Below are 13,987 nucleotides of genomic sequence, written 5' to 3'. Positions count from 1 at the left end.
GGGGGGCAGTTGAATGATTTCTGACCAATACCAAACAGCACACGGAGAAAGAAACTAGAAGCAGCTGGTGAATGCAGTGGAGCTTTTAGCAGAGAGTGAGACAACTGAAGTAAATAGATTAGAAACACATTATCCAGCAGCCACCCTCTGATGTCTTTACTTTTTCAAGCCAACTGATACAATAATAAATATATTACTTAGTAATATACAGTTTCAAACTCTGGCCCCGTCTCTGTGTATTCTGTGTAAATGCAACATTTTCTGAACCTTTTTATCCCAATCAGCTCACATGATAACAATTATAATAATAACATCTCATACTATCCATTGGTAAATGAAATTATTTTTGCATCTATATATTGGAATGATAATGGGCTCAGCAAATACCTACTGCCATTCTACAGTATCTCTAAGTATGATTGATGTTGCCTATGGCTCTAACTTTTATAATCCTGCACTGTCCTGGGTATCAGGTTTCATGAGGCACTTTCCATTTGCTCTGCTCTGGATTTCTTCCAGCAGATCATTTCTTTTTTTTCTTCTTTTTAATTCTTCTGTTTGTTTGTTTTTTTTAATTACTAGTGAAACTGACATAAACTTGACATCGTAGTCATTTATCCTGATTAAACAGATTTAGGTGGTCTATTATAGTTCCCAATCACCTTATTCTCCAACATACAGTGGGGCAAAAAAGTATTTAGTCAGCCACCGATTGTGCAAGTTCCCCCACTTAAAATGATGACAGAGGTCAGTAATTTGCACCAGAGGTACACTTCAACTGTGAGAGACAGAATGTGAAAAAAAAATCCATGAATCCACATGGTAGGATTTGTAAAGAATTTATTCGTAAATCAGGGTGGAAAATAAGTATTTGGTCACCTCAAACAAGGAAAATCTCTGGCTCTCACAGACCTGTAACGTTCTCTGTAAGAAGCTTTTCTGTCCCCCACTCGTTACCTGTATGAATGGCACCTGTTTGAACTCATCATCTGTATAAAAGACACCTGTCCACAGCCTCAAACAGTCAGACTCCAAACGCCGCCATGGCCAAGACCAAAGAGCTTTTGAAGGACACCAGGAAAAGTATTGTAGACCTGCACCAGACTGGGAAGAGTGAATCTACAATAGGCAAGCAGCTTGGTGTGAAAAAATCAACTGTGGGAGCAATCATCAGAAAATGGAAGACATACAAGACCACTGATAATCTCCCTCGATCTGGGGCTCCACGCAAGATCTCATCCCGTGGGGTCAAAATGATCATGAGAACGGTGAGCAAAGATCCCAGAACCACACGGGGGGACCTGGTGAATGACCTGCAGAGAGCTGGGACCAAAGTAACAAAGGTCACCATCAGTAACACACTACAACGGCAGGGAATCAAATCCCGCAGTGCCAGACGTGTTCCGCTGCTGAAGCCAGTGCATGTCCAGGCCCGTCTGAAGTTTGCCAGAGAGCACATGGATGATACAGCAGAGGATTGGGAGAATGTCATGTGGTCAGATGGAACCAAAGTAGAACTTTTTGGTATAAACTCAACTCGTCGTGTTTGGAGGAAGAAGAATACCGAGTTGCATCCCAAGAACACCATACCTACTGTGAAGCATGGGGGTGGAAACATCATGCTATGGGGCTGTTTTTCTGCCAAGGGGACAGGACGACTGATCTGTGTTAAGGACAGAATGAATGGGGCCATGTATCGTGAGATTTTGAGCCAAAACCTCCTTCCATCAGTGAGAACTTTGAAGATGAAACGAGGCTGGGTCTTCCAACATGACAATGATCCAAAACACACCGCCCGGGCAACAAAGGAGTGGCTCCGTAAGAAGCATTTGAAAGTCCTGGAGTGGCCTAGCCAGTCTCCAGACCTCAACCCCATAGAAAATCTGTGGTGGGAGTTGAAAGTCCGTGTTGCTCGGCGACAGCCCCAAAACATCACTGCTCTCGAGAAGATCTGCATGGAGGAATGGGCCAAAATACCAGCTACAGTGTGTGCAAACCTGGTAAAGACCTATAGTAAACGTTTGACCTCTGTTATTGCCAACAAAGGTTATGTTACAAAGTATTGAGTTGTATTTTTGTTATTGACCAAATACTTATTTTCCACCCTGATTTACGAATAAATTCTTTACAAATCCTACCATGTGGATTCATGGATTTTTTTTTTCACATTCTGTCTCTCACAGTTGAAGTGTACCTCTGGTGCAAATTACTGGCCTCTGTCATCATTTTAGGTGGGGGAACTTGCACAATCGGTGGCTGACTAAATACTTTTTTGCCCCACTGTAAGTGAGGTCAGGACCTGCCGAGGCTCTTATCTGAGTATCTCTTGTGCAGCAAAATTCATATGCAAGACCATCATTTAACTATTTTATCCAAATGAATCCCCTTTAATAATATCTAATCAGGATTTTATCTGTTGTGCAATGACTAGCCTTAAGTATTTTCCCCAAGTTTAGGATAAAAGCATCAACAGTTTTTCTGCAATTTATATCAACATAAATTCTCATAAAAAATAAAAAAAGCAATCCCGCTAATGACTCTGACAGAAAGCAGATAGAGTGGCTCAGCTGAGATTAGATGTAGAGATTAGACTCTGTCTAATAAGGGCGGGGTACTAAGGCTGGTTGGATGGCTTGTCAGCTGATATAATTCACTGTTCAGAGGTTTGTACACTTTCATACAAACGTGTTCAAAATGTACAAAATTAGCTTTAACTGACTACCATGGTGATACCGATTACTCTGAACTGGACCTGTCACGGTCTGCGGAGGCAGACCGTGCGGAAATGTGTGTGGTGGACCCAGGAGCGAACACAAGCGAGGATGCAGGAGTGGAGTTAAACAAAAGCGAGCCTTTTATTCTGGCTGATGAAAGGAACAAAACAGAGTGAGGGCAGCATAAGAGTAATAGTTCAAACAGAAACCTAAACTGGACATAAACTAAGGAAAAGCTATGGCTGGAGATACGGAACACAGGGGGTGGTAACACAGACGACGCGACACAGACTACATGAAACACAGAGACTAAATACACAAGAGGGATGATCAGGGGAAGTGGCCACACATGGGAACACAGCTGACACAGATAAACATAACAAGACATGGCAGGAGTAAACAACACTGACGGGAGACTGTCAAAGTAAAACAGGAAGTACACAGGTGCAAACAGGAGGAGAGAGAGAGCACGGGCATAGTGGGCTGGGGAAACATGGAATGAAACAAGGAGGGGAGATGAGGGCTCACAGATACATAGAGGGGCACACAGGGGATAAAAGTCACAAGGGGAAGTCAAATAAGGAACACCACAACAGGACAACTTAGGAAACATGGCCTAAATAAGGAACGAAATACAAAAATACAAGAAACTAAGAATACTGGGCCCACATGGCCCAGGACCATGACAGGACCAAAAAAAAATATCTACACATGGATCTATCAGGTGTAACAGTGACTTACCCTAAATAAGAGAGTAGAAGCAATAACTTTACTTTGTCTCATCCGTTCCAGCTTCCTCTTGGTGTTTTCGTGTCTTATACTCTCAGTCTTTGCCACCATTAAAGAGTTCACACAAAGCTCAGAGAGTGCCTTGTACATCTTGGTAAGTATCACTTTATTTAATATTTTAACAGTATTCTGCATATAAATTAATGTCACAAGGTTAACTCCCCCATTCTGTTTTTTTCCACAGGAAATTGTGACCATTGTGGTGTTTGGAGTGGAGTACATTGTAAGGATATGGGCTGCTGGCTGCTGCTGTCGATACAGAGGATGGAGAGGGAGGCTAAAATTTGCCAGAAAGCCTTTCTGTGTCATAGGTGTGAAAACACGTTTGTCTTGTGTTTTACTGGCTGTCATTTCTGTCACCTTGAAGAACATAACATGGACACATTACTTGTTACTTGTTTTGCTATTACTTCTGTTCTTAAATGCTGAAACTTTTGATACAATGATACAAAAATATTTTTCCAACTGCAAATTGTTTGTTTGAACAGTGTACAGATTAAATGAACAATGATCTTCAGTGTCCATAGTAAAGTGTTGTTAATTTAGTCTGATTTGACCAAGGTCATGGTTTTCTATTCATATGTTGTACTTCTCTTCCCAGACATCATGGTGCTGATTGCCTCAGTATCTGTCCTGGCAGCTGGATCTCAGGGCAATGTGTTTGCCACCTCGGCTATCAGGAGTCTGAGATTCCTGCAGATCCTACGGATGCTGCGCATGGACCGCCGTGGAGGAACCTGGAAGCTGCTCGGATCTGTAGTTTATGCACACAGCAAGGTGATCTTGATGTACTCCAGTTTTGTCTGTAGTTTCCTCAATGTTTTGATTGTTAAGATTGTGTGGCCGCCATTATCACTTATCTTTTAACCACAAAGCATGCAGACCAGGTGAAAGTAATATTTTTAGTATAGAGTAACTGTAACCCACATAAATGAGCTGAGAAAGAACAAAGAGAAAAAGTCCAGCGCATATAATAAATGAGAATTTGAAAAGTTATCATGGCTTACAAATATGTTATTTTAGAAACATTTTGTTGTCTTATCCATATGTCTTTGCACATATGCAAGAAAAATGCAGCCATTTTACCCTATTTCAATATTCCCTGCTCAAAAATATATTAAAGGAACAGGGAGCAGGGCCTCACTGACCTCTTGGACAGTCTGGTGGTGCCAAATGGACTGAAACATAATGTCCCAGAGGTGTTCTGTTGGATTTAGGTCAGGCGAGCGTGAGGGCCAGTCAGTGGTATCAATTCCTTCTTTCTCCAGGAAGTGCCTGCATACTCTCGCCACATGAGGCTGGGCATTGTCTGAACCCAAGTATTTAATCCTGATACCATAAGTAACCCACCACCAAACAGGGCACGCTGAGGAGGAACCCAGAAATGACAATTGGTCCAGTGATTTCATCTTGATGCCTGTTTTACATAGCATGTTACAGGCAGCATAAAATTCTCCACGGCTTCTCCACACCCTTTCACGTCATGTCTCCTTGAATCTCCTCGATGATCTTGAGACTTTGCTGGCTAATCTTCTGGCAATGGCGTGCATTGATGTGCAATCCTGGAGGAGATGGACTCTATGTTACTTCAGTGACACTCTATTATCAAAGGTGTCTCCTCCGAGAAAGTCTATCATGACAAGGAAGCATATTTCTCTCTGTTTAATTTAAATGAGCTTGGAAAATCTAATTATTTGCTTTTACTAATAAGCTGCAGAAACATCATTACAGGGTTTGTGGGTGTTTGTGTATGATTACATGAGAAGGAGAGATGGCAGGCTGCAGCTTTTGTGGAGACGAGGGAAATAAAGAGGTTTATGAAATGCTTGGTTTGCCGCACAGGGCAAGAGATTCACATATGATGTCCAATATTGTTACAGAATAGCCATTTGTACCCATTGACAGAGGTTACATTGCCACTTTTGCAAAGCATTCAAGATGACACTTAATTACTTTAATTTCCCAGTGGTCACTGTATTGGTTTTCTCTGTAGGAGCTCATCACAGCGTGGTACATAGGCTTCCTGTGCCTCATCCTGGCCTCATTCCTGGTCTACTCCGTGGAAAAGGAGTCAAATAATGAGTTTGACACGTATGCTGATGCTCTTTGGTGGGGGCTGGTAAGACTAACAAGGACAACATGGATCTGCAGTATTTGCTTTCTGTTTTACAACATGCATTTTTGACAAATATTCCGCTTAGAAATGTTCATTTTACTTTATTTCCAGTTTTACAAAAAAAAGGTATTAAAAAAGCTATTTAATGTTTGTTTGTTTTTTATTTTTTTTTGTACCAGATAACTCTTACCACCATTGGTTATGGTGATAAGGTTCCCAAAACCTGGAATGGACGCTTACTAGCAGCCACGTTCAGCTTGATCGGCGTTGCCTTCTTTGCCCTTCCTGCTGTAAGTATGTAGGCTTGTCTTTAGGGCGTTGAAGCCGCTGACAAGAGTTCACACAAAGTGCACATCATAAATGATCCTCATTTATATGCCTTTACTCTCTCTCCATTATGATGTTCTCTGTAAGTGCATATCTGCCTGATCTCACTGCTCTGCCCTAAGAGAATATACTCTGTGTTCTCTGGCAGGCTCTTCCATAGGTTATGGTTTCATTTAGTTTGATATCATAACTACAGTAGTGCATTCATGCTATGGATTCAACATTATGGATTCGAAATGTATCTAATCAAGTGAGTAACCTGAAATGACAACAGGATAGCACATTTAGCACCCAACACCTAGCATTTTAGTGTCTATCAGCTAAATGTTTTCGTTTTAAAGCCCAGAAAACATCCTGTTTTATCCCACAATGACTCTCATTAACCTTTTTATTCAAATCATGTAGCTCATCTCATCACTCAAGCAGGTCCATTGCCCAATAACTGACATAAAAAAGCAGCAACCAGGTGGTGAATGTAGTTGAGCTAGAGAGCCAGTTTTTTTACAGGTACAGCGACAGTGAAAATAAGATTTGTATTCATCAGATCACTAAAACACCATAGAAGCAGTGTGAGGAAATAACTGCGAATGTTTGTCTTTTTGGGACAAGCATCCAGTCTTTTATAGTCCAAAGAAAGCTTAGTGCAACCGATGCTTCTAAAAGGAGCTGAAAAAACTTGGCTCATTATTCACGTTTTCTTTAGAAAGCCTGAGTTTGATGATGTAGTTTCAGTGGCTAAAGTACGTGTCAGTGTTTGTTGTTCCACCTGAGATTTAAAGATATCACACTCAGCAGTAAGCTCTGAGTAAGCAGCTCCCATTCGTTCTGTCAATCATACAGGAAACTGTACTTGATCAGCAATCACTTTTCCTGTCACTACTTTTGGCACAGCATTTAACATCAGCATTTCCTCTCAGGTTTCTATAACCCCAGATGTTTTGTTGGATTGCTTCGGAGAACCGTTAAGGGACAAGGAGGAGACAACTTGCTGTTGTTGCAATTCCTCCTCCTGGCCCACTGAGGTCAGTAAAGGTCACTGATTATTTTATGAGTTTCTGCTTTTGTACAGGGCATCTTGGGTTCTGGCTTTGCCCTCAAAGTCCAAGAGCAGCACAGACAGAAGCATTTTGAGAAGAGACGTAACCCCGCTGCAGGCCTCCTACAGGTATATTGTGTGATAAGATCACTAGATTCAATTTTAAACACTGTTTAATTCTCAAAACAAAAAAACTGAGAAGCCTTTTTAAAAATTTCCTCACCCAGGCTGCTTGGAGGTTTTATGCCACCAACCTTTCCCGTACAGATCTGGTGTCCACGTGGGATTTTTACGAGCAGACTGTAGCTATTCCGATGTACAGGTAACCGATCAAATAAAGTGGTTGAATCATGCTACACATTATTCAGCATTTTCAGGAAATACAACTGTTTACCCATATCACATTCTGCCTTCTTTCTGAACCTTGAAAGCCAAGTTGAAAACTGAGCTCACAGAATAACCTCATCTTATTGTATTCTAAACATCTTTCTTGGATCAGAATAATCACACACCGGTGTGGCTTTACACTTTCTGCTTTAATAAGGCTTTTCTTTTTAATGGAGAAGCAGATGAGAGTCTTAGCAGTGGCACTCTGAAATGCTGTTCAAAAGACAAATACTGCCCTTGGCCAATTTGAAAAATTAAGCAGACATTTTGGTGTCCAGCTGTATGAATTAGCAAATAAGCTGCCTTGCTCGACTCTCACAACACAGATTTCTTTTGCTTTTAATCTAGAAGTAGAAAATCATTAGTTGTCTATTTTGAAATGAGTTCACTTACATTCCAGTTGTAATTTAAGCAGAAAAGGTTATGACCAACTGAACATAACTTAAGGCAATTAGCTTAAAAAGCCCAAAGGCGAGCTTTCACCTTTTGCAACTGAGCTGATGAGGCTGTCTTGATAGAACGACTTCTTTGAAGTTCTTCTTTGTCTTTTCCCAGACTTATCCCACCTCTGAATCAGCTGGACCTGCTGAGGAATCTGAAGGGCAAATCATTCAGGTATAACAATGACATTAGGAGTGACAAAGTTGTTGGTGTGATAGCATGATCTCATTATGATGACACCAACGGTGACTCAGTGATCTTGAAATAGAAGGGACCAGGGCATCAGAGGCTGAAATAACTATGTGCACTGCCCAAAATATACACTGAATGCCTTGATTGTCACAAAGGAATAAGATCTCTGAACCCTGTGAGACTGGTCTGCTTGCCGCACACTTTGCGCTACACTTCCTGTGTTGCTGGGCCTTCCTTTTGTGTTACCAGCTTTTGTGTGCACTTAGCTCATTGTTGCACTCAGTTCATTTACTGTAGATTAACAAAAAAGAGGCTAACCAAACATTTATTTTAAAACACCTTGTTGATGCAAACATCAACCTGTGACCATAATGAATGAATTTTATGGAACATTTTTTAAAACTATTGTTTTCTTCTATTAGTTTATTTGTAATGGGCAAGCACGGAAGAACACTGACAGTTTCACTGGCTCTATAGCCAGAGCAAATTTTCAACCCCACTTGATTGGAAAACCTGTGCGACACTTAGAAAATTCATTAATATACATTTACCAGACAATTTAGTAGTTATAATCTTGGCTGCTCAATTAATCGAATTTTAATCACGATTACGATCTGGGCTTTCAACGATCATTAAAAATGACTGAGCTGATTATTAGCACCTCCCTCGTGCTTTACTCTCGCGCTGCTCCGTGTGGCAAATCGAGTGCACCTCTCTGCATTTCGAACGCGTCACAACAATTAAGAGGACCCGAGGGAAGCTAAGCAGAAGTTATTTGGAGAGGAGAGTGACTGTCATTGGTTGAAAAGAGAGGTAAAAAAACTTCAGTGGTGTGGAAACATTATGGGTTCGCGGAGTCAGACGTGGATCAAGTAGACACAGTGTGTAAACTTTGCTACAGTGTCATAGCTGCACCACAGAGCAACACTGCAAAGTTCACTAAACATAGATGTTTACATTTTTCATTTATTTCTTATATTGCAAACATTTGCACTGTTATCAGTATTTGCACACTATTTAATATTATTTTTTAAAGTCATTATTCAATACATTGTTATTGTTAACCCTTTAAATCCCTGTAGAACCAGAACCGCTTAAGCTAGCGCAATAATTTGTTTTGCATATGAAACCGGAGGAGTTGTACTTACATCTTATGCCATCAGCTTGTCCTCGGTCACGGTTTCCTTCCACATATAACTTTGCAAATATTGCATAAAAAGCGCTTGCAGGAACAAAAACATTCCAGAAACACGCTTTGCCGATCCGATCAGCTGTTCGTAACACTTCCCACATTGAACAAGACCTCAATGCGAACTATTGCATGTCTGCAATTTCCTGTCCGAAACCGGAAGTGACGTCATTTTGCGGAAAATGTAGTTTTTTACTTGCAGGCCTTAAAAGCCTATACTGGTGTTTTTATAAGTCAAGTTTGACTCTATACTTTTCTGAATAGTTGCTGGGATGCTTGGAACTCGAATTGCACTGCTTAAAATAGTTTATTTTGATGCACATGCTGTTTTCTTTGCAAATTTGCATCATAGGATTGTTTTTTTTTTTTTTTCCTGCAGTATATAAAAATTGCTGTATCTCCAAAATAAAACTATGAAGACACTCAAAATAAATTTCCTGTGGTGGGAAACTGTTTTTTGCAACTTTTTTGTATTTAAAGTTTTGAGGGATAAGCCTCTTAAATTTCCCCAAGTAGAAATATATGTAAAAAAAACTAAAACGATTTTTAATGATTTTGTAGTTTATTGCACTTTTTTGCAATTAATGTAGTTACTATGGACTTAATGCATACATATTATTAAAATATGGGCTATAACAGTTGTATTGATGTATAGCAACTTGAAATGCTCCCAAAAATGGCACTACAACATGTAAAAAAATAAGCTCTGGCGGACTTGGTTCTATGGTAGGTCTTAAAGGGTTAAATAAATATCGTCAAATAATCGAGATGTCAATTTCAGTGAAAATAATCGTGATTATCATTTTTGCCATAATCGAGCAGCCCTACTTGGTAGAAGTTAGTTAAACCCCATTTTGCTTTCAGAACTGCCTGAATTCTTTATAACAATGGTAAATGGCCTGTATAGCGCTTTTCTAGTCCCTAAGGACCCCAAAGCGCTTCACACTACATTCAGTCATTCACCCATTCACACACAGGCGATGGCAAGCTACATTGTAGCCACAGCTGCCCTGGGGCGCACTGACAGAGGCGAGGCTGCCAGCCACCGGCCCTCTGGCCACCACCAGTAGGCAAACATGGGGTTAGTATCTTGCCCAAGGATATTTAGCATGCAGCCAGGATGCAGCCTGGGATCGAACCACCGACCTTCTGATTAGTGGCTGACCTGCTCTGCCACCTGAGCTACAGCCACCCCATGCTGCAAATCTCCTGATCCAGGACAAGCCAAATGTTCTCCACTGGATTGAGATCTGGTAACTGTTGAGGCCATTTGACTACAGTGAACATGTTATTATGTTCAAAGAACCAGTTTGAGATGATTTGAGCTTTGTGATGTTGCTCATTATCCTGCTGGAAGCAGAAGATGTAAGCCTGTGCAAATTGTAACCTCAGTTTCCTGTTGACAGGTGTGGTCTTCTGCTGCTGTAGCCCATCTACCTCAAAGCTCAACGTGCTGTGCGTTCAAAGATGCTCTTCTGCATACCTTGGCTGTAACGAGTGGTTGTTTAGGTTACTATAATTATAATATATTCAGACCGTTCTCTGTAAACCCTCGAGACGGTTGTGTGGGGAGAATCCCAGCAGATCCTGTTCCTATAATGCTCTAACTAACCTGTCTGACACAACAGCCATGCCATGTTCAAAGTCACCTAAATCACCTTTCTTCTTCATTCTGATGCTCAGTTTGAATGTCAGCAGGACGTTTTGGCCACAATGCAGTGAATTGCTGCAGTGTGATTAGATATTTGCGATAACAAGCAGTTGAACAGGTATGCCTAACAAATGTACGGTGGCCGCGAGAGGCCAAACCGACTGCAACCTAAGAAAACACCAGCAATAAGAAAAATGCTGCAAAAGCACACAAAACAGAAATAAGAAAAACAACAACAAAAATAGGAAAAAACAGATTTCAAAAAGCACAATGGAATTGTTTCTGGGGAGAAAATAACCCGACGGACCAGTTGCAGGAACCCAAAACATGGTAGGTGTGTTTTATCATGATTCATATAATACTGATGACGAACTTTTAGGCTAATAGTTAGGCTAACACACTTACCTCTCATCTTTTCTTTCCTCACAAAACCGATAGATCCTCCACTTCTTTTAACTGTCTCCCAGCGCAATTCTTAGCATATTTTGTTCCTGCAACTGGTCTGTCGGGTTATTGTCTCCCCAGAAACACTTCCCTTGTGCTTTCGGAAATCTGCTTTTTCCTATTACCGTTTTGTTTTTTTCTATTTCCGTTGTGTTTTGTGCACTTTTGCAGCGTTTTTCTTATTGCTGGGGTTTTCCTAAGTTGCAGTCTATTTGGCCTCTCAGGGCCACCGTACCAATTGCCTATGAATGCAAAATCTTAGCAATAAAGGTCCAGGTTTGATCCTGGAGGAATACCTGTTCGAGTCGTGTTATGAGGCTCACTGTAGTTTTACATATTAAGAGAAAATATGTCAACTTTTTGGTTGGTTTGAAAATGAAGATTCTTTGAACCCCAAGGTGCTGAAGTGTGAATAGGAGATAGGAAGCACTTAAGAATAGAAAAAAGTGCTTGTATGTGAACGAAGCGATTTGAGTGCTCAGGCAGGGTAGAAAAGTGCTATGTAAGAACCAGTCCATTTACCTTTTGTATTTACTTAATAGCCTAAGGTTTCTTTTGTCAGTGGAGACAAAAACCATTGCAGAAGAGTGAGTAAATACTGGACACTCATCACAAAATTTAATCTTCATAAAAATATGAAAGATCATTCAGTGTAAGCAGGCAACTGTTGCTGTTGTTTAGAACTTGTTTCCACTGCCCCCGTGTGGTAACATATATATTGGGGGTTTTTTTTTCAGGTTTTTACAGATAATTTTTCATCCATGTCCATAACTTGTATCTTACATTGTGTAACATTTATGCCTTTTCTGCTCACAGGAAGGAGTCACAAACAGAAACCTCTCCCAGGTCTGTGATCTGGTTTTATCTCTCGCCTCTTTCCTTTGCCTTCTCTTCAATTCTGCTCTTAGCTGCTGCTGAGACACTCTTCTTGGGGGAGTGTGCTTACTGTACATCAGTGTGCGAGAGTGGGGGTTTGTGTGTCTGACATAGGTGTGGCTGCGTGTTAAGTGCCTCCTTCAAGAACGGTCACGCTGCATTTGCTCACATGGTGCTCAAAGATCAGCTCACTTTGGCCTCATTCCCAACTGGCAGCTTTATTAAATATTAACCGATATGCTGTTCTTTGATAGTCTACCTTTCAGCATCACCTTGGGAAAAAGTGATTTTGAACACTTTTGCTTGATTTTTCTATCACTCTGTTTTTTAACACAGAAAACAAGTGTAACTATTGACAAGGTGGTAACACTTTATCGTGGCTGAATGACAAACCTCCTTATAATCCAATTGCATATTTTAGACTCACGTGTAAAATCAGACAATCATTTAAATGGCAAAATGAATAAAACCAAAAATTTTTATTCTTTAAATGAGGAATAAATTACAGTCACAGTAAAGCGTTACTGGCATCTTGGCACACGCTGCTGTTTTTGTGATTCTACCCACTTCTATTTTATCTTTTTTGTGTCTCCTCCTACTGCCCACCACTCCAGTAATGAAAATGCACACAAAGACAGACTTTGCGGGTGCTGTCCGAGAGCTATTAGGTATAGTTGCTGCACAGATACTAACAACTGCACTGCAAGTCTGTGTGTCTCCTTCTATTCCTACCAATGTTCTTTTCTTCTGCAAGTGCAAGTAAAGGTAGAGGAGTCACAGAATAAGGACATGTAGCACTACGGAAAGTACACAATCCGACTTGTTACTATTTGTAGCGTAGTGAAGCTCTGTTTCTGATGTCTACATGAGGAGATTCACACGTAAAAGCAACAAAGAGCTATTTCTAACTTTTACCCTTTCCCCAGGAAAGGTGCAGATTTACATCCTTCTTTTATGGTTTCTGTTTAGTAACGTCTTGCAGTTGATTTGCTGGCTGTCTTTTTTGCCCACTCAGCCCCGTTCAGCAGGCAAGGTGCATATTGCTGATTACCTAATGGTTACCACGTGCCATACGACGATGATTTTATTTTTTTGTTGCATGATTTGTGTTCACTTTTTTTGCATAGAGCCAGACCACAGCTCTTCCTTTTGAGACGCAGTGTCACTTTGCTTCCCATGCATGCCTGCTTGTAGCTTCCTGCTGCTTGCCTGAACCACCGAATGCTCTACTATGTTCGTTTGTGGACATGGCTCCTTCTGCTGTAGGACATTGCCCATTTTGCATTTCTGCTGAGGTAAGATTTATTATCACATTGCAGATGAATTCTACAAATTCACAAGCTAGGGCTTAAACACAGTAGAATACAGACATTTAGCTACAGGTAGTCTTTCATTAAAATGATGCTGATAAATGCAGAGTTAAACAGGCTTAATTTACTGTATTGTTACTTCCTTTTTTAGTCGGAAGCCGAGTCTGAAGGACAAAGTGTTTCCCAGTCCTTCTAAGGCTCCTGTGTCCAAGGGGAAAGCCCAGTCTCCAGGTGGAGCAGATGATGGTGCTGAAGCAAGCCCCAGCAAGGTCACCAAGAGCTGGAGCTTCACCGACAAGAACCGAGGGGCGAAAAATGCCTTCAAAGCTCGGGGCAGCACCTCGCGCCAAAACTCAGAGGGTGAGGAAACTGATCATCATCTGACCAGAATGAGTGTAGTAGTGTTGTGTAGTATAACTGAATACACAGCCATACAGTGTAGAGACTTGGAGAATTCTATTATTGTAGGTGGGAAACCTCAGAAACTGTATTCAAACCATCATGAAAACTGTAGA

General features: G+C 40.9%; 1 protein-coding gene across 2 annotated transcripts in view; it reads left to right on the top strand.

The window, feature by feature from the left end:
* The window catches only part of LOC309697243 (potassium voltage-gated channel subfamily KQT member 2-like), a gene marked incomplete at its 3' end in the record, with an annotated part of 32,579 nt that overhangs the window by 17,443 nt on the left and 1,149 nt on the right, over positions 1 to 13,987 (top strand). Inside the window, exons 2-11 of one of the 2 annotated variants that reach the window (XM_082519000.1) lie at positions 3,507 to 3,597; positions 3,688 to 3,814; positions 4,105 to 4,280; positions 5,497 to 5,622; positions 5,799 to 5,909; positions 7,016 to 7,111; positions 7,210 to 7,304; positions 7,925 to 7,984; positions 12,103 to 12,132; positions 13,624 to 13,832. In XM_082519000.1, the coding sequence (XP_082375126.1) occupies positions 3,507 to 3,597; positions 3,688 to 3,814; positions 4,105 to 4,280; positions 5,497 to 5,622; positions 5,799 to 5,909; positions 7,016 to 7,111; positions 7,210 to 7,304; positions 7,925 to 7,984; positions 12,103 to 12,132; positions 13,624 to 13,832 (1,121 nt within the window). Of the gene's footprint in view, positions 1 to 3,506; positions 3,598 to 3,687; positions 3,815 to 4,104; positions 4,281 to 5,496; positions 5,623 to 5,798; positions 5,910 to 7,015; positions 7,112 to 7,209; positions 7,309 to 7,924; positions 7,985 to 12,102; positions 12,133 to 13,623; positions 13,833 to 13,987 lie in introns of those variants that run through there. The other variant, XM_082519001.1, reaches the window with a different exon arrangement.

Source organism: Aulonocara stuartgranti, assembly GCF_965226115.1.
Source record: "Aulonocara stuartgranti genome assembly, chromosome: 20".
NCBI classification, from domain to species: domain Eukaryota; kingdom Metazoa; phylum Chordata; class Actinopteri; order Cichliformes; family Cichlidae; genus Aulonocara; species Aulonocara stuartgranti.
The sequence above is the reverse complement of the archived record's forward strand: the minus strand, read 5'-3'. Positions and strand labels throughout refer to the sequence as shown.